The sequence below is a fragment of the Aspergillus vadensis genome (genome assembly GCF_003184925.1).
Source record: "Aspergillus vadensis CBS 113365 unplaced genomic scaffold BO88scaffold_32, whole genome shotgun sequence".
Lineage (NCBI taxonomy): Eukaryota > Fungi > Ascomycota > Eurotiomycetes > Eurotiales > Aspergillaceae > Aspergillus > Aspergillus vadensis.
In genome coordinates, this window is record NW_020292070.1 from 1 (window position 1) to 22,960 (window position 22,960).

Here is a 22,960-nt window from a genome sequence, read left to right on the forward strand (position 1 = left end):
CCCCCCCCCCATCTTAGACGGTGACGCTAACCAGCTCTACCACTGCAGGGCGTCTCCAATTCCTCGACTTCACCTTACAGCGCATGATCCAGCGATTCGAAGACGAATATCCTGAGACCCGCATCATACCCCAGTCCATCCCATCGTATGCGATTCAGGATACTAGCTCACAGGGTTCCAACGACGACGGATGGAACGGGCCCGTGTCTGAAAACACCCAGCTGAATGGCACCTGCGCTGATGCCGAGGCCGTGGCAGATGACGAGGAGGAGCACTATGCCGTCCGACTATCGCGGTCAAGCTCGATTACTTCGCTTCATTCGCGCGCAATGACCTCCGAGGAAGGTCATGTTCACCGTCTCGGGCAAAACATTCGGCGCGATTTCCTCCGGCCTTCCTTCGATCAGGCTGACGATGATATGTCGGCCTTCTCATTTGAAGAGTCCCATATGGCCGCTTTGCGTGATAAACTTGATCGTCTGCAGGAGGAACAAACCCACACACCTTTTGAAAGTGTGGATGCGGACAAAGCGCTGGGAGATCTGGGTACCACGGTGGAGGAGTTATGGGCCGCTCGTAAGAACGATGCGGAAACCTTCGAGAAGTTCCGGCAAAGCCAAATCGCTGCGCAATTCAACAGTGGCAAAAGGACATCGTCTAACAGGAGCAATGGGAACGACGATACCGAATCAGATCAGCAGGCTTCTTTCTGAGTTGGAACCTGGGTTGACTGGGTTAATCATAGCCGATTTCTGGCTTTTGTTCATACCCACAGGTGCTTCTTCCCTCGTCTAGCTGGCGATGGGGCTACTATTTCTGTATGAACGGATGACTGGGATCTCTGCCGGCAGAGGATGGCCCTTGTTTGTATATAGGTCACCGACAAGCGTGACATTATCTGTATTGTAATCTACTTCGCACATGCGATGTGTATCTGCGGTGGCAATTTCCTTTCGTTTTACCTATTGTTTGTTGTTCTTTTTCATTAGGGGAGGGGGGAAATCTAGGCTAAGGGTGGGTAAAGGCGTTGGTGCTGAAGGTGCATGGGGGAATCTGGGGCATATAGGAAGTTGAGTACTACAAGAGGTGGTGAGGGTAGGGTGTTGATGTTGATAATAACTCTGCGTTGAAATATTAGCGACGGTGAACGAGTTAAACAATAGTCAATAGTAGAGTGGAATGTAAACAGTTCCCCGCTTAGATAAGGCGGACATCCTCGGCAGGCCCCGAGAATCCGGGGAGGGAAGGAGCCCCCGGGCCTATTCACATGTCAAGCCCCCATCCATCATCCTTCCATCGTCATCCCCTCGCTCCTCTTCCCCATCATATCTCCCTCCCTCCATCCCTCCCTCCCTCCCTCTCTTTTCATCTTCATCCTCCTTCTCGTCCCTCTTCATCTCCCCTCCTTTCCATTTGTCCTCACCGGTCATGTTAGCCGTCATCGACTTCGGCTAACTACACATCCGGGGTTCACGTCGCAACTATGGCTGCGCAATCCAAGTTATTTCCGCCCGAGCGGTCCATCCGACACCTCTTCTCCCGCCTGGCTGCCACCTACCTCCGTCATCGTAAACAAATCTCCCGTACTGTGTATTTAGCTCTCTTCGCCGCTCTCGTGAAACGCGTCCATAATGCCATCTCCGAGCAAAAGGCCGCCTCCCAGCACCAGGAAGAACTGCGCCGACGCCCTGGAACCAGTAGTCTTGGCGAAGGCGGCGATCGTCCGCGCAAAAAGGTCGAAGTCAACCGGGAATTCTTTCGCAATCTGCTTCGTCTCTTGAAGATCGTGATCCCCGGTTGGCGGAGCAAAGAGTTACGGCTTCTGTTTGGCCACAGTGTCTTCCTGGTGCTGCGGACACTGCTGAGTCTGTATGTGGCCGAGCTGGATGGCCGGCTGGTTAGCAATCTGGTGAGAGGGAGAGGCAGGGACTTCTTGCTGGGGCTAGTGTGGTGGATGATAGTGGCAGTTCCTGCGACATTCACGAACTCCATGGTAAGTGGCTTCATACCCACAGAAGAGAAAGGTCCAGGAGCTAAGTCCCTTCTGTGTTGCGGTAGCTATCTTATCACCAATGCAAACTCGCTCTCTCCTATCGCAAACGCCTGACAGACTACATCCATGACAAATATTTGTCGAACATGACGTTCTATGCCATATCCGCTTTGGACGATCGGGTCAAGAACCCCGACCAGCTCATCACAGTAGATGTTTCAAGGTTCTCCGACAGCCTGGCAGAGCTGTACTCCAACCTGGCAAAACCGATTCTCGACATGGCCATCTACAACTACTCTCTTTCCAAGAGTGTGGGTGGAGAAGGCCTGTTTATCATGAGCCTCTTGGTGCAATTATCCGCCAATGTTATGCGAGCCTTGACGCCACCGTTTGGCAAATATGTGGCCGACGAAGCACGTCTGGAAGGCGAGTTCCGGTTCCTGCACTCGCGCTTGATCGACTACAGCGAAGAGGTGGCTCTCTACCACGGCCACGAGGCAGAAAAGGACACCTTGGATAAGGGCTACTTTACTTTGATTAAACACGTGAACCGCATTCTTCGCAGGCGCTTATACCACGGATTCATGGAGGATTTCGTCATCAAGTACTTCTGGGGTGCCTTGGGATTGATCCTCTGCAGTATCCCTGTCTTCTTCCGCATTCCCGGCCAAGTCACTCAAACTATGGGCGACCGTACCGAGAGTAAGCATTTGCACCCAGTCTAGAAACCTATACATCAGCACGATGACTGACATGCATCAAACAGGCTTCGTTACCAATCGAAGAATGCTGCTTTCTTCCTCAGACGCCTTTGGGCGTCTAATGTTCTCCTACAAAGAAATCTCCGAACTAGCTGGTCACACAGCCCGTGTCTCTTCGTTGCTAGAGGTTATGGACGACCTCTTGGCCGGCCGATTCGAGAAGAAGCTAGTGTCATCCGCCTCCACAGAAGAGAACACCGCCATCTTATCCGGTCGCGGAGTCGTCGAGGAAAGTGATTCAATTGAATTTACTGACGTCCCTATTGTTTCACCAAACGGCGATGTTCTGGTCCGCAAATTGTCCTTCACCGTGCACCCAGGCGACCACCTTCTGATTGTTGGACCAAACGGATGCGGCAAGTCCTCCCTGTTTCGAATTCTCGGTGGCCTGTGGCCTGTCTACGGAGGCCAAGTCAAGAAGCCCCGATTTGACGACATCTTCTACATCCCTCAGCGCCCGTATCTTTCGCGAGGTACGCTCCGCCAACAAGTTATTTACCCAGATGGTGTCCGCGAAATGCGCGCCAAGGGCATTACCGACGATGATCTCTACGAGATCCTCTCGGTCGTGGAGATCGCTTCCGTTGTTGATCGCCCTGGAGGTTGGGACGCCGAGGAAGAATGGCGCGACGTCCTATCTGGCGGTCTGCAACAACGGATAGCCATGGCCAGACTATTCTATCATCGGCCAAAGTTCGCCATTTTGGACGAGTGTACCTCCTCGGTTACTTTGGAGATTGAACGGGTCATGTACGAAACAGCCAAGAAGCTAGGTACTACGCTGATGACTGTGTCCCACCGACGAAGTCTTTGGAAATATCACAAGAAGATTTTGCAGTTTGATGGGCAAGGAAGCTACATCTTTACGGGTCTGGACTGGGAAAGGCGGCTCAAGTTGGAAGAGTAAGTTGCTTCGCTCCGAGTTGTTTTGGTGGCTCCACCATGGGAGATGAGCTAACACGGCGGTTTGTTACAGCGAGAAGGAGGAGCTGGACCTCCAACTTCGCATGGTGCCAGAGTTGCAGAGGCGTATGGCTGAATTGAGCGCTTAGGGCCGTTTTTCGTTCACGTGTCCGTTCTCTGGAAGGGATATAGAGTATATATGGGGTTTATAGTTGTCATCGCTGTGTCACTTGTCGTGCAATGGTTGCGTTATGGCATGTGTAGCGCGTTTGGGGCAACTTACACATTCATGATTAATGTAGAAGACGTATGGAACTTTGTAAGAACAGTTAGTTGCATAGAATATAGCTGTTTGATAATTGCTGATCCAAACAATGAGTCACTGTTGAGTGAGTGAATGGCTCCGTCATAAGCATCTCTCTCCTGTTCATCGGGCAGCGTTACGAGTGTAGGATCCATGTAATACTAGAAGTTCAATCCAACTCGCCAAGAGGAAAGAAAAGCGGAAGAATAGAGCGGGTGACAAAACGGCAAACCGAAAAGAAGGACTAGATGATGCAGGAGTCCAACTTCAACAATGGCCACTGTCTAATTCTCCACCTCGAGGGGCTCTACATTCCAAATGCTTTCGGCGTACTCATTGATCACGCGGTCGGTCGAGAAGAAACCCATGCGTGCCACACTGGTGATGGACTTGGCCAACCACTCTTCGCGGTTCTGGAATGACTCATCTACCAAATCCTGCGTGGTGATATACGAATTGAAGTCGTCAGACACTAGGTAGTAATCTCCGTGCTCAACAATGGACGCGATGAGTGCGGAGAAGTTGTTGACATCACCGAACATGCCGCCACGAATTGCATCGAAGACTTTAGCCAAGTGAGGATCAAGCTGGAAATCGCCGTAGAGGTGTCGGTGGCGAAGCTCTTCCACATCTTCTGCTAGATTTCCAAAGAGGAATATGTTCTGCTCCCCAATTTCTCTGGTAATCTCGATCTATACAGGGGCAATGGTCAGTGCTAGCATCGCAGACGGGATATAGGGCTTCATACGTTAGCACCGTCGCAAGTTCCAATGATCAAGCCACCGTTCATGACGAATTTCATGTTACTAGTACCGCTACCCTCCGTACCAGCGGTAGAGATGTGCTCGCTGATATCAGACGCTGGACAGATGATTTCGGCCTTACTGACGTTGTAGTCCTCAACAAATATCACCTTCAAAAGATCACCAACATCAGGGTCATTGTTTACCACGGATGCAACTTTGTTAATGAGGTGAATAACGGTCTTTGCCATCCAGTAGCCTGGGGCTGCTTTGCCTCCAAAGACCGACACGCGCGGCAGTGCCTTCTTTTTCTCTTCCGCAGACATTGACTTGATCCTCAAATATCGGTGGATGACACCGAAGATGTTAAGCTGCTGCCGCTTGTACTCATGGATACGCTTGACCTGAATATCAAACAAAGCCTGTGGATTTACACTGTAACCGGTGGTCTCTTTGATGTGTTTAGCGAGACGAATCTTGTTCGCGGTCTTGATCTCGGCCCATTCACGTTGGAATGCCTTGTCGTCGACGAAAGCCTCGAGCCGGTCTAGAAGTGTCAAATCAGTCAAGAATTGATATCCTCCGAGTCTGGAAGCGATTAGATCAGACAATCGTGGGTTTGCCTGGTGTAGCCAACGACGTGGAGTAACTCCATTGGTGACATTGGTGAACTTGTCCGGGCCGTATATTGTTACAAAATCTTTGAAAAGAGTGGTCCGCAATAGATCTGAGTGTAGTTCTGCGACCCCATTGACTTTATGCGAGCCAATAATCGCGATGTAAGCCATCCTCACCATCTTCGGGTGGGACTCTTCAATAATCGACACCCGGGACAGTAAGTCTCTATCTTGCGGAAAGTTCTTCTCGACATGCTGGAGGAAATATAAGTTGATGTCGAAAATGATCTGCATGTGCCGTGGTAGCAGATTTTGCACCAATGGGACAGACCACTTCTCCAGGGCCTCTGGCAAAACCGTGTGATTCGTGTATCCGAAGGTCTTTGTCACGATAGCCCAAGCCTCGTCCCACTCGAGACCTTCGTTATCAATCAAGATGCGCTGAAGTTCGACTATAGCCAAGGTTGGGTGAGTGTCATTCAATTGAATGGCAACCTGATCGGGAAACTCGCTCCAAGCTCTCTTGGTCTTCTTGAATCTCCGGACAATGTCGAACAGAGAGGCAGCACACCAGAAGTACTGTTGTTTAAGTCTTAGCTCCTTGCCCCTGTCAAGGTTGTCATTCGGATAGAGCACCGCAGAGATTGTCTCCGCACGTTGTTGCTCTGCGACAGCACTTTCGTAATCGCCAGCGTTGAACTTCTGGAAGTTGAACTCTCCGCTGGAAGCCTTGCAAGACCACAGCCGAAGATTGTTCGTGGTCCGTGTGCCATAGCCCGGGACAGGAACATCGTATGCTACTGCTTGCACAGTTTCGCCGTCTTGCCATGAGTGGATGGTTTTACCATTCTCGTCCTGGTGTTTTTTCACCCAGCCATAAAACTGAATATCGACAGTGATTTCATGCCGAGGGAACTCCCATGGGTTGAAGTCAAGCCAGTAGTCGGGGACTTCCATCTGATACCCGTCTACAATTTCCTGCTTGAAAATACCATAACGGTAGCGTAGACCGTAGCCCCAGGCTGGATAGTTCAATGTCGCCAGACTGTCAAGTAGGCACGCAGCCAAGCGTCCAAGACCTCCATTTCCCAGCGCAGCATCATGCTCCTGGCTAATGACATCTTCGACTCGGAAGCCAAGGTCCTTCAGACCCTCTTATCTCATAGAATTAGTAGGATGTTTTGGGCTTTTGTTCCAGGACTCCTACCTCTTGCGACGTCCTTCAAGCCGACATTGAGCATGGCATTATCCAGAGCTCGGCCCATAAGAAATTCGAGAGAAAGATCTGGCAAGGGTTGTCAGTGTTATCACAGATAAGTGAATGATGGCCTAAGTGATTCAAGGATCCGCTCACAATACACTCGCTTCTGGTCGGCAGAAGCCTGTCGCTGTTGCGTCTTATTCCATTCGATGATCAAGCGATCTCGAAAGGCTAGGGCGGTTCCAGAGTATGCGGCCCTAATACGTCAGCGGTTCGTTCCCTGATACTGTCCAGCGAGGGTCAAAGTACAATTCGTCACAGTTGTACAAGGAGCGAGCCAAAGTAGTTTCGATGTGGCGGACCAGCTCATCCTATTCACATCATCAGTGAATTGCTCGACGCTGTATGTGTTATCCAACTTACTTCGAATTCTTCTTTGTTGGCAAATCCATTGACGGACTATGACAAACGCAGGCTTAGCAAAATGATCTCAGATCTCAAAGCGCGTCATCAATTATCCTACGTGCTTCCGCCATCTAGGATACAATGCAGGTCAGCGATATACTCCAATGACGGTTTGATATGAAACAAGCTTGCAGCTTTGCAGCTATGGAGAGCGACGGCTATCACGACAAAGAGTTGGATTAGGTTCAATACTCACGCCTCCCTAAGATGCTCCGGAATACTAGCTTCGACACTTTTGATCTCTGCAGGTCCGAAGCCAGTGAAGGTCCGTCTGTGCTTGGGACGACTAAAGCCGGGACCAATGGGTCCCTGAAGCTCAGACACTGGAGCTCCAACCGAAGGCTTTCTTTCACGACGAGGCTGTTCTGAGGCCATTGTAGCTGAACAAGCGTTGAAGTGGCGGAAACACTAGCTAGTTCAAGAAGTCTATGGCGGCGGATAGGTCAATAGACTAGCCCAACGATTTGAGTATGAGGCATTCAATAACAAAGAAGCCTGAGCTAAGGAAGCGCCTCGAATCCTATAGTGGGAAAAGGCGAAAGAGAAAAGGGGGGAAAGATTTGGGGGGGAGGGGGGAAGAAGACAAAGAAGAAGGAAGGAAGTGGGAGGGGAGGTGGGAGCGAGGTATTGTAAGTAGTACCACGGACTGACTATACTTCACTATAGTAAGAATAGAGAGTAGCAGACCGACCTTCACTCCCCCCACCCTCCTCCCTGTCTCTCCATCAACCGCGTGACAAGGGTGTCTAAATCGCAATGCTGGGATCAAAGCAGGGCATACGAGACAACCGGGAGGGGTAATATCGAAGTCTGGGATGACAGTTGACGATAGATGGAGGATCGAACAGGAATCCGGAATGGATGATCATACGTTTGGCCCCCGGGTTCTCATGCAATGTCGTGCGAGGCAAGTGTCTAGGCTTTCATGGAACTCCCAACTAGCTCAATTCGCAAATTGAGCAGAGTAACTGGGCAACGCCCCAAGCTGCCGTGTAGCTCCTTGAATGCTAGGCCAGCATTGGATGATGAAGGAGGATGGGTGTGTGTTGAGACTGACGGATTGTCCGGAACTGGGCCTGAACTCAATAGAAGTCACAACGTTTCCTTGGATTGAGGGGTTTTAGGCGACAAAAACGAGACAAGACAGCATGAACTAATTCATCACTGCTCCACCTCTGACAGTCGCCGTCTGGCCTGACCGGAGCTGCCGCTATGACGCATGGTGATCGGGGAGGGGAGGAAGTAAGTAGTAACCAGTGGAGTGGATGGAGGAAGGATTGACTCTGGACTGGGTGAAGGGGTATTGGTACCGTATAGTAAGTAAACACCTACTCCTTTCAATTACTCCAGTTACTACTAACAGTTGCTAGTTACTAGTACTTACTTTCTTGGTCGCCAGAACTACTACTGCTACTGCTACTGCTACTGCTACTACAGGTCTGGTCATCAACCACATGTATTGATGCCTGCAATACAATGTACTAATTTTGTTCTTCTCTTTACTTTTCCCTCTTTTGATTGCATCTTCCTTTCTACAGCTCTTTGGAATAAATCTACTAACCACTACTAATCACCCGCCCGCAGCTCAGTCCTCCGGGTCCAGTCCATCTCCGGCCTCAGTCCCCCCCACCCCCGCACTGCAACCTTCCTGTCCGATCGGCGGGTCATCAACGTTCTCCCCCGTCTATCATTTCATTCGAGCGCTAGGATCGACGGTCTGAGCTCGAGGAACTCCGCGCGAGCCATGGGCGTTTCCCATGACCTTTTGCACGATGCAAGCCCTCTCCAATGTCTTGACTGGTTCCCGTGGACTAGCGAAAGAAACCAACATGAAGCGGCGCTCGGAGCTTTCCATACCTACATGCCCAGTCGACCTCGCTGCGAATTGCCTGGCCACACTCTCAACCATCAACTGGGACGGGGATGATGTCTGGAGGCACTGCCACAACTGGCTTTAGCCTAGATATGCTCGCCTTTTGGGCGGGCAAGAGAACGTCCAAAATAAAAAAAGTAACATCGACTTCAAGACAGTAAGCAGCACGCGTTACAGCATCATCTGATGGGAGCCGCTCCGCTTGCAATGGGCAACATCACTGCACAAAGGGCACGGTGACATTTCATGGGTAAGAGATCAATTGCATGCATAGGATCGCTACAAGAAGCTGCGTGGTATAGACAGGACGATAGAAAATCAACAGCAACGAGTAAAACACAATGCTGGGTAATAGCATAGAAAATTAGAGAAGTATGTAAAGAGAGATCGCCATTAGATGCAGAGTCAAGTCATGGGCAAAAGAAAAGAAAAGGGTTATAGGGAATTCCGGGGGCATGAAACAGGATATCAAAAGGCTTTGCGCAGTCCACGTGCAAAGAATGTAATGCCAAGGCCTGTAGCTCCCTCTTCCTGTTATTGAAGACATTGAGCTCATTGATTGAAGATCAGCCTCAGGAGTTGGACGTGGTCTGTTATGGCCGATGCAGATAGAAAAGCCCCAAAAAACATATCATCCTGAAATGATCACAAATGAGAAGGAAAAATTGACACCATGCCACAAATTCCAATGACCATGAACCAACCCAGCGCCAGGCACATTGAACTGTGAGGTCAACTTCGCACCGTAACGCCGATGCCTACCGACTGAACACAATGTGATGAACATGCGCAACAAAGAAAATCAAAAGATAACGAACGCCAAAGCTGCAAACAGGGTGCAAATCAGAAGCATCAAAGCTTCAGAGAGAAATGAGGTTCATCACTAACACCGGGCCGGAAGACTGACTAGTGAGAGGGCAGATAGGACGGCCTCTACACAATGTAGGCAATCGCCAAAGTGGAGAATCTCGGTAACGTAAACCGGGTCTAGTTGCTCTTCTAACGATAGCTGCCTCACAGAATACCCGAATCCTTGAGGGCATTCTGCAGGATTGTTTCCTTAACAGCGGCGAATACCAGACGGATATTCGTCGTGTCGGTGGCCTGAGTCAGACTTGAGGGCGAATTAGTGATTACACAGCACGAACAGGTTTGATCAAAACTTACTGAGGGTAGAGATTCAGATGCGCTCTGTTAACTTGATTGAATCTCCAAAGAAGGTATTTGGCCGCCCGGTTCACGTCATTGCCGCCTGAATAGTCCGGAAAGTAATGGTTCAATGGAGATCGAGGAAGCTTTTGTTTGAACAGATCGACCTTATTTAGGAATAGAATTATGCTCGTTCGCATAAACCATCGAGAATTGACCACGGAATCGAACAGGACTAAGCTTTCCATCATGCGATTCTGAAAACGAGATCAGCAGGGGCACATGGGCAGGGCGATGAAGCGCTACGAGACATACCTGGTTGCTCTCCTCCAGTAATACTTGGTCATACTCACTCAGCGCCACGCAGAAGATGATGGATGTTACGTTTTCAAAGCAATGAATCCACTTCTTCCGCTCGCTCCGCTGGCCGCCAACATCGAACATACTATGTGATAAGTCAGCAGATTGTTAATGAAACAGGGGTCGGCTTCATGGAGAGGACAGGTCATACTGTATGCTAAGCTGGCCCATGGTAAATCGCGTCTCATATATACCTGTCGTTTTCGTTCGCGCGCGGAGTACATCATTTACGTTGGGTATGTAATCTGGGGAAGCTATCCGCTTAGCTTCATCAAAGAAACTAAAAGGACTCGGTCAGCGGCTGTGCTTGTGGCAGAACTCGGTTGACGCAAGCACTTACTATGGCGCAGAATCCATCAGATAGAATTCGTTCTGATGCTCCAGCACATTGGAAGTACAAGGGTCATTCCAGAGATACGTTATCGCATCGCCGACCCGAGAATCCAGGGGTATATTTGGATCAGGGTCAATGTTATAATCGGAAAGGAATTGGATGTAGTCGCGGACTTTTTGACTTGAAGGTTCTAGCGAGAACTGGTGGTAAGCTGCTATGAGAGATTTGGTACAATCGAGGAGGTTCTTGTAGACCGTTAGGCGATATAAGGCCAGCTCTTCAACTGTGTACCCATTTTGGTGGATGATCTTCATTTGCTTGACGATGGTCGACTTGCCGCTTTCTCCGGAACCTAACATCACACACGAGATCACAGTTAGCGAGAGTTGAGCTTGAAGCAGCATCGGCCTTCGTATAGCCGGATGAGGGGAATGCAACTAACCAAGCAATAGGATCTTGCACTCTCGCCGTAGTCGCCTAGAGTCCTCTTCTAGTTTTCGGTCGATTGCTTGGCTCCTCCGCTTCGACTCCGCATCTCCTGTCGCCTCCGTACTCACACACGAACCCATATTCTCGGTATGATTCCCAGACAGCGAAAAGCTAACCCATCAGCTGCCTGCGGAATGATACGGCATCAACCTGTCAGGACGCTGAGACCCGACGCCGACGGGAGAGGCGAATACCCAGACGAGTGGCAGCTCCAAGGACCCAAGCAGACAGATGTGAGTGCGGCGCGGAAGGTTATGAACGGCGCAATGGCGAGGATATCGCTGCTGCGATCGGGATATGGGGAGAGCAAGAGAGACGGTGGTATATGCGATCGACAATGGAGTTCGATCAGGGATCGAGGCTTGCGCGCGTAGTGGCCGGAGGCAGAGCCACAACAGACGGCTCGAGGTCGAAACGGGGAAGGCCGGAGCGACGACAACTGCAAGCTCCCGGGGGTGGGCGGAGGTGTTGGCTCGTGACGCAGGAGGTGGAAAGAAAGCAGGGGAGACAGCGAAGCAACGAAAAGACGCCGAGCCCAAGCGCGGAGTAGGATGGTTCTGCTGGAGGTTTGATCGAGAGGGTGAGGGGTGTCAAGAGGACCAACTGCGGAGCAGGAAAGCGAGCGAGAATGACGACCTGACGCTAAGAAGGGTAGTTAAAGTCGATCGGGGGGGGATGATGTGGGAGAGTGGATGAGAGCGCGGATCTCGAGTGTGAGATAATGTAAGCAATGGGGATCAGTTGTCGGTCGGGTCGATCAATCAGGCGGGTAATAGTAGTTAAGGGAGGAAGGAGATGAGATGAGATGGGATGGGATTGGGATGGGATGGGAATTGGGGGGGGAAATAATGCGCGGACGTGAATATGAAAAGGAATTAGGTATTATTACTGGTCATTATAAAGGAGAAATAAGTTCGTGTGCGTTAATTAGTAGGAAAGGGAAAATGAGGGGGTGGAGGGAGGAAGAGGAGTAAGGTGAATGGTAGGATGTGATTGATTGATGGAAGGTTAGTTCGTAGTGGTTGGTAGAGAGGATGGGATGGAATGGGGATGGGATGGGATGGGATGGATGGGCCAGTTGTGGATGTTTCCCAATCGTCATCTAGACAGGTGGAAGTGGAGATGGCAGAAAGACAGAGGAGAGGATTACATACTCGCTCGATCGTAGGGGCGCGGGTGGGTATTTGGGAAAAACGTGGACCGGGCGACCCAAGCTTACCGCGAGTGAAAGACATAAAGGGAGAGTGTGAGAGACCAAAGCTGGAGAAGACCAAGAGAGAGGAGAGAAAGAACTTCTGGCGCTAAATGGGGGTTTGAATGGGTGAATGGATCTGATCGATCTTGGGGTTGTAATGTAAGTATAATAGTCCCTCTCCCCTCCCCCCCCCCCCAAAAAATAACAACAACAATAATAATAGTAATAATAATAATAATAAAATAAATAACAATAATAATAATACCCTCTACTATTCCGATCTTTATGTCAATGGTCGGGTTCACTTGATGGCCAAAGTTCTCCCTCTCCAGAGCATGTCTGAGATAGTACTCCTACTTCTTTGAGACCCTCCCCCATTAGCCCCTAAAGGAAAATAACCCACGCTTTGCCTACTACTAGACTACTACTATTCTTGTGGTCACTGGTCAGATTTGTGGGCAGGTCGGGGGAGGCAAAAAGAAAAAGGGACTAGCTCAAAACGCCAGTGGCAGCAATTACAACGAGTCAGGCCAGACAGGGCACACTCAGTTTGCCTAGCTAGGCTTTCTCTGTCGCTCGTAATATTTTAGCGTGTGTCTTGTATTCTTCCCTTTCCTTCAACCAACATTTACTACTATTACTACTACTGTGCGTTCACAAACCCCGAGTGAAGGGTTTGACTCTCTATTGACGGTATTGTGTCACATCTGGTCTAGAGCCGATTCGGTGGTACCCCGTGCTCCTGAATATCCAAACAAACATTTTTCGCATATTTTCTTGACGCAGGGAGTGAGTGTCGATCCCCTTATATACTTAGATCTTTTATATGATACAATTCTTCCTTGGTTAATTATTGTGTATTTCTTATTCGTATTGATGGTATCTTTTTCTCGGTTTCATTTACCTTTCAGACCATCATCTTGCCCAGCAGCACATGAAGTGAGGCTGTGGCTAACAACAGCACCCGAGTGGAACACTTGTGTGCTTAGAAGATCGTCAGACTACCCGGGCAATTCATGAGGCTACCTGGTCACTTGTCGCTACATCCAATAGCATCATCCAACAGTCCCAATCGACTTAGTACTTTGCACTTAAGCATGGTAGAAACCAGTATTCGCTGGCCTGTCGATAAAAGTCAGCTCAACCCCCAATTGACTTCAAAGTACCAAACTGTGTTATAGCCATGTTTTGACTGTATCAAGAATACTAGCGTAGGGGCGCCCCTTGTCGAGCATCCTGTCCTGGATGATCGCTCTGGACGTATCCGAAAATGAATGACTTGAGTCTAAGTTTTCTCAATTTCTCACTATGGAGTACACTAGTATCCGTTTTGAACTCCTCTTTTCCCCCCACTGCCCTCGAATCCTGCGTTAATAATAGGAACTTGGATCGGAGAAATGTTTTGAGACAACAACCATGTGCACATGAAACACTGGCTGTAGCTACCACAACTAAAGACACCCCTAGCTCTTTTTCTTTCCCCTCACCATAGTTACATCCATTTTTATGCTCTTGCCCATCAGAATTCCATGCTGTAGGAACAGAAGAGGGTGTGGTAAAACCCAAACATCTCTTTACACAACAGCAGAAATTCACCTCGAGAGCGTGCCATGCGACTGAAAGAAAACTGAGGATGGACAACCGAATCCAAATGCAATGGAATGATGGATGACATGCCGCTTATATTCATATCATGTCAGCAGCTCGCGCTCAGATTTAATGTTGCTTGCCCGTCGCATCTTACAATTTTGGACTCTGGAGACACGGACAGGTGACATTACGCTTCCACTCGAGGTTAATTGGCCCTGTCTTGTATCTGTCTATATATTTGTCTACGTATTCACAGCGACGCTTTGCAGCTTACAGTGGCATGTTGATTGATATTGAGCGTGAGAAGCATAAGCATTGTCCAGAACCGTTAGTCGCGGTCACTGGCTACAATCAAGGTTACATAGAATGCGGCTTCATGGACCTACCGGGCTTAGACGTTACCTCGTGTAGTAGCATGCCAACGAGTCTACAGAGTACCGCTGGTCCCATTCCCAACGGAGCCAATTTCAATGTGTTGACTGCAGTATTCATGCTGATATTAACTGACCATTGGAAAATAAGATATGCAGTGGACCATATACTTAGGAATGTAGAGCAGTCAATAATGACTCGAATCAGACACCGTCAATTGATCTCGCAGTTGACAACAGGAACTCTTCATCCGGTGTTTTGACATCAGCTTTGCAACCCCTCACATAGAACGGTCATGCTGTAGGACGTTCCTTTCTTCATGCCAACATGAAACCAGTCTGTTGTAGTACAGCAGGGATGGCCGTGTCAAAGCGGCATGTCATGTGGCATTTGCCCATTGTCGAAACGTACCTCCATTGTGCCACAACTCTTTGCAGATATGAGAACCAGTCTTCCACCGGTTGCTCCGAACTTGAAATCTTGTGTACTTAGTATCAGGGTTGGGAGAGAAACAGTTATATGGTCAGAGCGCAGATAATGATGGGGTTGGACCATCTCGGGTAAATTAGGTTGTATCGGCATATAGTCAGTCATCCTAAGACCTCGCTCCCCTCCTGTCAGGCAGCATGGCCGCTGCCGAGCACTAGTAGCTGCGTTGGCACCCCGTGCAAATTTCCTTGTGCTGAAACTCCTCGATTCTATTATTGGCATACGAAGGGCAATCTGTCAAACAAATAATCATGACAGCCTGAACAGCCTTACAAAAACCCGGATATAGTTTCCATACACAGCACGGAGTATTGTACTAATGTTAGTATCACCTGATTGTCCTTTTCTGTCCTTTTTCCCCGGGTCCCCCCTTAGCCAGAATTAGAAGCTTTGGCGAATACAAGATTGAGTGTGCGAGAAAATTGTTGTTCGGCCGACATGTTAGATATGAATTTATCAATGGACAGGAATCATTCGATGGGAAGTTGTTCGTCACGAAATTGGTGGAATTGATTGGAACCGGCTGAGCCCCACCGAGGGGGGGTATGATGACATCGAGGAGCACAGCTTGATGCTAACTAGTACTGATAGTATGGTTCGCCCCGGTTGGGCATTACGTAGTAGTAGACGCCTTCTTGGAATCATACTTACTGTGAGTGAGTAGTATTCAAATCGATCGCGATGATGGTAGCCCATCCATCGATCATTATTCTAGTTAGTGGCCATATGAATGGGCTGACACGGGATCTTGAGGTATACTGCAGAAAGAAATGAATCTTTCCCACACACACACACTCTCTCTCTCTCTTTCTCTCTCTCTCCATAGTCCGGATACCTAGGTTGGAATGTTTGTAAGTACCAGTAGTTAGCCTGGGACAATACGTAGTATTCAGAGCAGGAATACATTCCATGACTACTCGCCTTTTGAGATTGTTGCTGATGCACTGGAGAAACAATTCTGGTAGATCCCGCGGGGCATTGATACTTCTTTATATATACAACATCGCAAGAGATCTAACAGAGAGACTGCTAACTAATGAAGGACTATATATCAATTACATGCCAATGATTATGATGATATGATCATCTGGAGAAATTTTCCCATGGACTGTTAGGTAAGCGTGACGGGCTTCTTCCCTGAAATTTGGAACCCTCTTCCAACCAATCCAACCAATGGGTATGACTCAAGAGTCTAGACAAGACCGCGTCACAGTGGCAGTGGCACTAGTAGTCGATCGGTAGACGAGAGGGAAGAAAAAAAAGGGAACTAAGAATCGCAGAGCTGCTCTTACACAGTGCACAGTAGTAATAGTAGTAGTAAGTTGTGCCCACACCCAGCCGGACCTTTCTGCGATACCCTGCTTCCGTCGCGGACGTCATCGGTCTTGTTTTGGGCGTTCCGGAGCACTGAGAACTCAACGGACTAGTAGGAATTACTAGAGAGAGACTCGTTTTCCCCACACACACCCTGCTGGGCGCCACCTACGGTCTTTTGCTGCCTCTTTCTCTCTCCAACACCAACAACCAGTTGTACCTCGTTCCTACTTACATCCCGCATTTTTATTCTTGCTCTTGTCGTTGTTCACTTTAGCCTCTCCTGCTACTGCTTCTTATTTTCTTTACCCCTCCAACTCTACCCTCCTCTCCCACCTCACTCTTCCTCGATCTCTTGTCTCTTTTGGCTTCTACTCTTAATCCCCAGATCTCCTGAGAACGAGCTCCGAGGCTCCCACTTTTCCCCCCCTCCTTGAGTGCGGTGTACCGTCATCCTTACTCAAAAATGGCGGAATTCGTGCGTGCCCAAATCTTCGGCACCACCTTCGAAATTACAAGCAGGTGCGACTCTTTTTGACGATTTAAAAAAGATCAGTATGATCTATCGATCATTTACTCATTCTCTCGCAGGTACACAGACCTGCAGCCCGTGGGAATGGGCGCTTTTGGTCTCGTCTGGTGAGTTCGACAACCCCTCTTCTGGATTTCGCCGCCACGCGGATGGCTTCTGTGGCCCGCCCGAACAGCACATGGACTGACGCCTGTCATGGTATAATTCAGTTCTGCGAGGGATCAATTGACAGCACAGCCGGTCGCAGTCAAGAAGATTATGAAGCCGTTCAGCACACCAGTTCTGTCCAAGAGAACGTACCGCGAGTTGAAGCTGTTGAAGCATCTACGACACGAAAATGTTAGCCAAAACCCCCCACCAAGAGGCGGTCCGCCATCCGCCGTACCGCAATGCTGACTATGAGCAGATAATCAGTCTCAGTGATATTTTCATTTCTCCGCTCGAGGATATGTAAGAAATTTTGCCTGCTTCGAGTTCTCACTAAGTTGCCTTGTTTCTTTTTTTATTCTGACGATCGCCGCAGCTATTTCGTCACGGAACTCCTGGGAACCGACCTCCATAGACTCCTCACCTCCCGTCCTCTGGAAAAGCAGTTCATTCAGTATTTCCTCTACCAAATTTTGGTACGCCATTCTGATAGTTGTTTCCGCGCTTTTTCTATCGTGGATCTTTCCCCTGGCGTACGCTGACCATCCGCAGCGAGGACTGAAATATGTCCACTCGGCCGGTGTTGTCCATCGCGATCTTAAGCCGAGCAACATCCTCATCAACGAGAACTGCGACTTGAAGATTTGCGACTTCGGTCTTGCCCGTATTCAAGACCCCCAGATGACAGGCTATGTCTCGACCCGGTATTATCGCGCTCCCGAGATCATGCTCACATGGCAAAAATACGACGTGGAAGTGGATATCTGGAGTGCAGCCTGCATCTTTGCGGAAATGCTGGAGGGAAAGCCACTGTTCCCAGGAAAGGATCATGTCAACCAATTTTCGATTATTACAGAGCTTTTGGGCACCCCGCCGGACGACGTTATTCAGACCATCTGCAGTGAGAACGTGAGCATCTCCTCCCCGCTACCGTGAATGCTGCTCTTTCGATGATCTATCGCTAATACTTTTATCATCTTAGACTCTGCGATTCGTCAAGTCGCTGCCTAAACGCGAACGTCAACCTCTGGCTAGCAAGTTCAAGAATGCCGACCCAGATGGTATGTATATCACCATTAATCAAATCAGTCGACGCTGGCCCGGTCTCTAACATCATCATAGCTGTTGATCTCCTCGAACGAATGCTAGTTTTTGACCCCAAGAAGCGAATCCGTGCAGGCGAAGCGCTTGCGCATGAGTATCTCGCACCTTACCACGATCCCACCGACGAACCTGTGGCCGAAGAGAAGTTCGATTGGTCCTTCAACGACGCCGACCTGCCGGTGGACACCTGGAAGATTATGATGTGGGTCCTTGCGAAGTAGGGTTGCTAAGTATTGAATGCTAACCTAAGAGTAGGTACTCGGAGATTCTTGACTTCCACAATATTGACCAGGCCAACGATGCTGGCCAAGTGCTCGTTGAAGGAGCAGTCGCCGATGGACAGCAGGCCTTCGCATGAGGAGGTTCCACAATATAATGCCATGGACAAGGCGCAGGCAGCGATGCGATATGATTATGACGTCGTCAATTCCTTCGATTTATCTTGGTATGTAGACTGGAAGCGGGGACTGTGATATGGTGTTTTTGCCCGACACGGGTCTTCTTGTGCTCCCTTACCAAATTTTTCTTTTGACTCTTTCATCAATCTTACTTCCAGGCGTTTACACACGACCCGCGCTTGGAAACTTTTTCACCTGCGTTGAGAGTCGGACGAACTGGAGATTGGACCCGTCTGTAACACGACTGAATTATTTTTTTGTTACCCATTCTTGATGCTATATATACACTTCTTCTTGGTCCACGATTGATGAGCATGCGTGTTATAAATCTCTTTTTGATTAAACTCGAGTGTATTGGGGTGTGTTGTGCCTGTCCCTCCCTCTCTCCCTCTGTGTGTGTGTGTGTGTGTGTGTTTGAGGAAACTTGTTGGATTTGCGTATGTGCGCCATAGAATCGAATTTGAGAAAAACATACTAATTTCGTGACGTTTGAGGTCTTTCTGATTTCCTTTGGGTCTAAAGAGGGAGGGTGGGGAGATGGAAATAGAATACAAGTATAGTGCGAGATCGTAGTCCCTAATAAAAGTGCTAAGGAGCAAGAGGGCGTCAATTCCTTATCTTTCATCGAAGCCATCAGCACCTTAAATAGTAGCCATAGCCAACCTTAATCCCGAGGCAGCCTGTCCAGCGGGGCGTATGGGGCCCTCCTTTTCCAACTTTCCAAGAGTTCAGTCTCTCTTCCCCCAACTTCCCGTCACCGCCCGGCCGGGGGAACCAATTATGCAGCGGATCTGGATCAATCTGCCAGCAGCTTGCTCCTTCCCCCCCTGGTCGGGGTCCAGTTTAATTCCAAGACTACCGACTGACTCGGACTAGTGATCGCTTCCTCGAGTCTTGCATTAATTGTCTGTCGTCCCTTTCGTCCCACGTGAGCCTTCGTCCAGTATATCTTTTATTGGGTCCTCTTCTAGACAGGAGGGGCTTCCTCCTATTTTCAAAAAGGTGGAAATTGGCTTGGAACGTGTCACTTCTCAGTCCCCATTTTCTATGACCGTCCCCACGCCATGTCTTGCGTCCGCAGTGGTCAGGATCCCATTGTCATGGTCATAGATTTTCACCATGCAAGGTGAGTGTCTCGTCGTCGGCTGAAGCAAGCCCATGAGGGGCAAGAAAGATGTTCCAGAAGGGAGGCTATGGAGTGGCTTGCTCCCCAACCACTATCAACATTCCTCGATTGCACACCCTTTACTACTACTAGTGGCTCAACCCCCCGCTATCATGGTGATGACTGGGTCGGATTCAAGCACTAGCACTTGTACCTCATCTCTGTTTCCTGTGTCTCACTTGTGCTCTTCATTTGATCCACCGTGCCACGAGCTAGATTTGCTAACCATCGATATTTATCTACTCTGCCAGGGGTCCCGAAATAGAACTATGCGTTGGAGACGATGGAAGCGATCCTGCAGCGGAGAATGACTGGTCATTGTTACCGTTTATGGCCTTATCTGATGGAGCGCATATGTACGACCCGAACTGTCTTATCCGTTCCTCGTGGATCAATGCGACTACCGAGAGATCGCTCTGAGCTGCGTTGACACACATTGTACCTTATAGGTCCACCGAAGAGTTCTCGTACTTTACCGTGCGGCGGAAGGAGACACCTACCGAACCTGCGACTTCACTCTTCGGCATATCTTGTTCCCGACAGATCGATTCAAACCTTCTCATATATCGCCCTCCGGATGTGACAAGATCCACGGTGCAAAAAGCGGTGGTAGTGGTGACGGATAACCCTCGGAGCTTGGGACAATTGAGGGAGAAACTGTCTGTTGTGACTTCGGCTTGGTTTGCCCAGCGGTATGTCTATCAGCCGATGCCAATCTCTGGGACGATCTGCTCTCGCTTGCTATTGGGCAATGGTACATCGGATAATATCGTCGGGTTTCTTGGCTGACACGGCATCAACAGGGATTTTTCGGACATCGATATTCTAAAGGTGCGCTCTTAGATAGAAGTCTGTCTCAACCCTTACTCACACCTTCTTAGAAATTCAGGGAAGGCCTCGTGATCAGTCTGAGGAAAGATGAGGAATCAAAAGACCAAAACCTAGGTATGAGTTCCCTGCACTTTGGCTTCGCGTTTCCCACTGATTGACATTATGTATCAAGGCCTTTCCCTGAGAGAGATGATCCATGAGTTCAAATATCAAACTTTGGTTCTCTTCAAGGCCCTGCTTCTACAGCCGAAGGTAAGCACGTGCCCAGTACAACAGCCTACATCACATACTAATGTGACGCAGATGCTCTTCTTTGGCTCCCGATGCGAGCGGCTATGCATGATTCAATTCTCTCTCATTTCTCTCATTCCTGGGCTTTTGAACAAGTTACAGGACTGTGCTGATCCCGCCTTTGACACCTACGCACAGACTGTTGAACAGCCGACGTCCCTCAAGACGAGTGATAGGAATTCTTGTAGGTCATCTGATCCCTTCTTCACTGGGTGTATACTAATATCGATAGTATTGGCATATATGGGTCTACCTCTGCAGATTTTTGGCAAGGTTCGTTAAACACTACTTGTAGAGCTTAGGCTCTTCTAACATGATCTAGGGAAGCATGTTCGGGCCCTACACGCCATTGCAGCAGCTGGATCTGCTAGCAGATTATGGAACAAAGTCGTATGTTGTCGGCTCGACAAATTCATTACTGTTACAGCAAAAGGATCGCTATAGCGACATACTAGTTAATGTGAGAACATTTCGATGCTTTATAGATTCTCTGCTAACTTCTGATCTCTTAGCTTGACGAAGATACCATTAATATCTCATCTCCCACCCTTCGGAATGCCTTGGCACTATCTGTCGCAGACCGGCGCTGGATTGACCTTCTCACCCAAATCATCAACGATACATGGGATGAGGCCCATCCAGAGCAGCCTAAGACCCATGGATACATGGGGTCGGAGGAGTTCATTAGACTACAATTTGAAGAATACCTCTTAGCGCTCCTCGCCTGCATGCAGTATCACGAAGAGCTCAACTCTCTGAATGCTGACGAGTTAGGCCGAAGGAGCCGTGCCCATCTAGAAGCATTCAATATCGAGGGAGACCCGGCTTTGGAATTCAATTCCGAATTCTTGGCGCAGTGGAGGAACACGCCGAATTATTCGCTGTTCAAGCGTCTGACCTCCGATGCGCTTCTGTTTTCGATCGTTGAGCCTCGCCATCCCTGCGCAGGAGGGCTCACCATTGATGATGTCCAACGACGTTTGTCTCAACAAGTCGCGGAGCTTCACTTAGACGAAAGGGTCCGTGAAAGCCGCGAGGCTCTGAACAGGCACATTTCTACTGGGCAGAAGAAAGTGAGCGCGGCATTCAACAGCTTCTGGGCGGACATCGAATCCATGCGGGAGGCCCAACGCAAAAAGAATGAAGAGAAAGCCTCCCAGTCGCAACGTTCATCCTTGGACAAAGGCTCTCGGAACTCTCCACCGTTTTCTCCGTCTGACACCGCATCGGTGCACTCCACTAGCGGTGCTTCCTGGTTCTCTGCGCGTAAAGCTCCTGCTGTCGACCTTACCCAAGCACAGGCATCCGTGAGTGCAGCAAGCCAAAAGGCAGGTGCTTATCTCAGCTCCTGGGGTTCTTGGGCCAGTGAAAAGCGGAAGGAATGGCAAGAGAAGAAGAACACGCCGGCATCACCAACTTCCGTCAACTCGCCATCAGCTCCGGCTCTAAATAGCATCACAGAAGCCAGCGAGGCGGACCGAGGAAGACGGCGATCCATGCAGTCTCGCCGCAGTGAGGACTCCACAATCTCTCGCAGTGGAAGTAGAAGAAAGCGGTGGAGCAATATTCTCCTGCGGCGGGAAAGTGGGGAGTTCAGCTCCGCCTACCGAAAAGACGACGAGAGCAGCAACAACGGCGAGCAGGACACGTATTCGAGATCGCCCTTGTCTCGCACAGCTTCATCAGTTCACGATGACGAGGTCCCCGCGATAGAATCAACTCAACCGCCTATTGAACCCACAACCCATTCCGCAGCCGAAATCAACGAGCCCGCACCTACCACTGCAGCGGAAGATACAAACAAGCCACCACCTTCTGATGAAGCCGAAACCTCTAAACTGAAGTTCCCTGAAGACGAAACGAAGGCTCCTACTACTATCCACTTGCAACCATCTCCTGACATCAAGGAAGTGTCCTCGGAACCGATCGAGCCGCATGCCGAGAAATAAGACATTCATTCTGTTGGATGTCCACTCGATCAGTATAATAGTAATAAGGGAATAACTCATTTCCCCCTGTTCCCATTCTGTATGTATGCCTCCCGCTTTATGTCACGACAGGCTTTTTTCTAGTTCTCCCTATGGGGAACCCCCCCTTCCACCCACTCTCATCTATCATCGAGAGCTCCTGATACCCGAAGAGGACACAAATAATGCCTGTATATATGACGACGCACGCCATCTATTCCAAATGTCGTGTATACTTTCCCCCATCATGTGAACTGATACATAGTAATAGCATAGCAGCTAGATAACGCTCATAGTGTTTTGATACCAATCTTACATAAAATTTGCATCAAATAATTTTTGACTAGTTCCTTGATAGTATATTTTAATATTT

The 22,960-nt window shown here is 49.2% G+C and overlaps 6 protein-coding genes across 6 annotated transcripts; 4 read left to right on the forward strand and 2 right to left on the reverse strand.

The window, feature by feature from the left end:
* Positions 1-48: 48 nt before the first annotated feature.
* Positions 49-713, forward strand: BO88DRAFT_419612 (uncharacterized protein; the record flags this gene model as incomplete). The annotated part of the gene is made up of 1 exon (XM_025708402.1): positions 49-713. A coding segment is annotated over one exon (665 nt), but the record flags the coding sequence as incomplete, so codon positions are not given.
* Positions 714-1,340: 627 nt separating this feature from the next.
* On the forward strand, positions 1,341-4,059 carry BO88DRAFT_408558 (ATP-binding cassette long-chain fatty acid transporter PXA2). The gene is made up of 3 exons (XM_025707738.1): positions 1,341-1,993; positions 2,059-2,695; positions 2,760-4,059. Exons 1-3 carry the CDS (start codon positions 1,484-1,486, stop codon positions 3,659-3,661), a joined length of 2,049 nt encoding a protein of 682 aa, XP_025557929.1. The 5' UTR covers positions 1,341-1,483; the 3' UTR covers positions 3,662-4,059.
* glpV (glycogen phosphorylase) lies at positions 3,896-7,558 on the reverse strand. Its single transcript, XM_025707739.1, has 8 exons — positions 7,209-7,558; positions 7,144-7,145; positions 6,946-6,981; positions 6,832-6,893; positions 6,676-6,779; positions 6,529-6,606; positions 4,710-6,475; positions 3,896-4,653 (listed from the first exon to the last, which is right to left on the reverse strand). The coding sequence occupies exons 1-8, from the start codon at positions 7,360-7,362 to the stop codon at positions 4,246-4,248; spliced, it is 2,610 nt and encodes an 869-aa protein (XP_025557930.1). The 5' UTR covers positions 7,363-7,558; the 3' UTR covers positions 3,896-4,245.
* A 2,087-nt stretch (positions 7,559-9,645) lies between these two features.
* Positions 9,646-11,380, reverse strand: gpaB (guanine nucleotide-binding protein subunit alpha gpaB). Its single transcript, XM_025701753.1, has 6 exons — positions 11,146-11,380; positions 10,710-11,055; positions 10,521-10,649; positions 10,325-10,454; positions 10,028-10,266; positions 9,646-9,974 (listed from the first exon to the last, which is right to left on the reverse strand). Exons 1-6 carry the CDS (start codon positions 11,270-11,272, stop codon positions 9,875-9,877), a joined length of 1,071 nt encoding a protein of 356 aa, XP_025557931.1. The 5' UTR covers positions 11,273-11,380; the 3' UTR covers positions 9,646-9,874.
* Positions 11,381-16,155: 4,775 nt separating this feature from the next.
* sakA (mitogen-activated protein kinase HOG1) lies at positions 16,156-18,408 on the forward strand (the record flags this gene model as incomplete). The annotated part of the gene is made up of 9 exons (XM_025710338.1): positions 16,156-16,674; positions 16,744-16,791; positions 16,894-17,023; positions 17,091-17,134; positions 17,208-17,307; positions 17,384-17,740; positions 17,814-17,892; positions 17,954-18,137; positions 18,201-18,408. Exons 1-9 carry the CDS (start codon positions 16,619-16,621, stop codon positions 18,406-18,408), a joined length of 1,206 nt encoding a protein of 401 aa, XP_025557932.1. The 5' UTR covers positions 16,156-16,618.
* Positions 18,409-19,049: 641 nt separating this feature from the next.
* Positions 19,050-22,814, forward strand: BO88DRAFT_374770 (putative Avl9 protein). Its single transcript, XM_025704312.1, has 10 exons — positions 19,050-19,459; positions 19,750-19,854; positions 19,948-20,190; positions 20,302-20,329; positions 20,380-20,443; positions 20,502-20,581; positions 20,633-20,804; positions 20,853-20,893; positions 20,943-21,080; positions 21,133-22,814. The coding sequence occupies exons 1-10, from the start codon at positions 19,398-19,400 to the stop codon at positions 22,567-22,569; spliced, it is 2,370 nt and encodes a 789-aa protein (XP_025557933.1). The 5' UTR covers positions 19,050-19,397; the 3' UTR covers positions 22,570-22,814.
* Positions 22,815-22,960: the final 146 nt, after the last annotated feature.

Bases quoted from the DNA above. Each gene is read 5' to 3' on its own strand.
- BO88DRAFT_408558 (XM_025707738.1), top strand. From the start codon at position 1,484: ATGGCTGCGCAATCCAAGTTATTTCCGCCCGAGCGGTCCATCCGACAC. The intron at 1,994-2,058 runs GTAAGTGGCTTC...GTGTTGCGGTAG, and splicing joins CGACATTCACGAACTCCATG to CTATCTTATCACCAATGCAA. The intron at 2,696-2,759 runs GTAAGCATTTGC...TGCATCAAACAG, and splicing joins TATGGGCGACCGTACCGAGA to GCTTCGTTACCAATCGAAGA.
- gpaB (XM_025701753.1), bottom strand. From the start codon at position 11,272: ATGGGTTCGTGTGTGAGTACGGAGGCGACAGGAGATGCGGAGTCGAAG. The intron at 10,455-10,520 runs GTATGACCTGTC...CTTATCACATAG, and splicing joins ATGGGCCAGCTTAGCATACA to TATGTTCGATGTTGGCGGCC. The intron at 10,267-10,324 runs GTATGTCTCGTA...TCTCGTTTTCAG, and splicing joins TACTGGAGGAGAGCAACCAG to AATCGCATGATGGAAAGCTT.
- glpV (XM_025707739.1), bottom strand. From the start codon at position 7,362: ATGGCCTCAGAACAGCCTCGTCGTGAAAGAAAGCCTTCGGTTGGAGCT. The intron at 6,607-6,675 runs GTGAGCGGATCC...AACCCTTGCCAG, and splicing joins CGACCAGAAGCGAGTGTATT to ATCTTTCTCTCGAATTTCTT. The intron at 6,476-6,528 runs GTAGGAGTCCTG...CTATGAGATAAG, and splicing joins CTTGAAGGACGTCGCAAGAG to AGGGTCTGAAGGACCTTGGC.
- BO88DRAFT_374770 (XM_025704312.1), top strand. From the start codon at position 19,398: ATGTCTTGCGTCCGCAGTGGTCAGGATCCCATTGTCATGGTCATAGAT. The intron at 20,191-20,301 runs GTATGTCTATCA...CGGCATCAACAG, and splicing joins TCGGCTTGGTTTGCCCAGCG to GGATTTTTCGGACATCGATA. The intron at 20,444-20,501 runs GTATGAGTTCCC...TTATGTATCAAG, and splicing joins ATCAAAAGACCAAAACCTAG to GCCTTTCCCTGAGAGAGATG.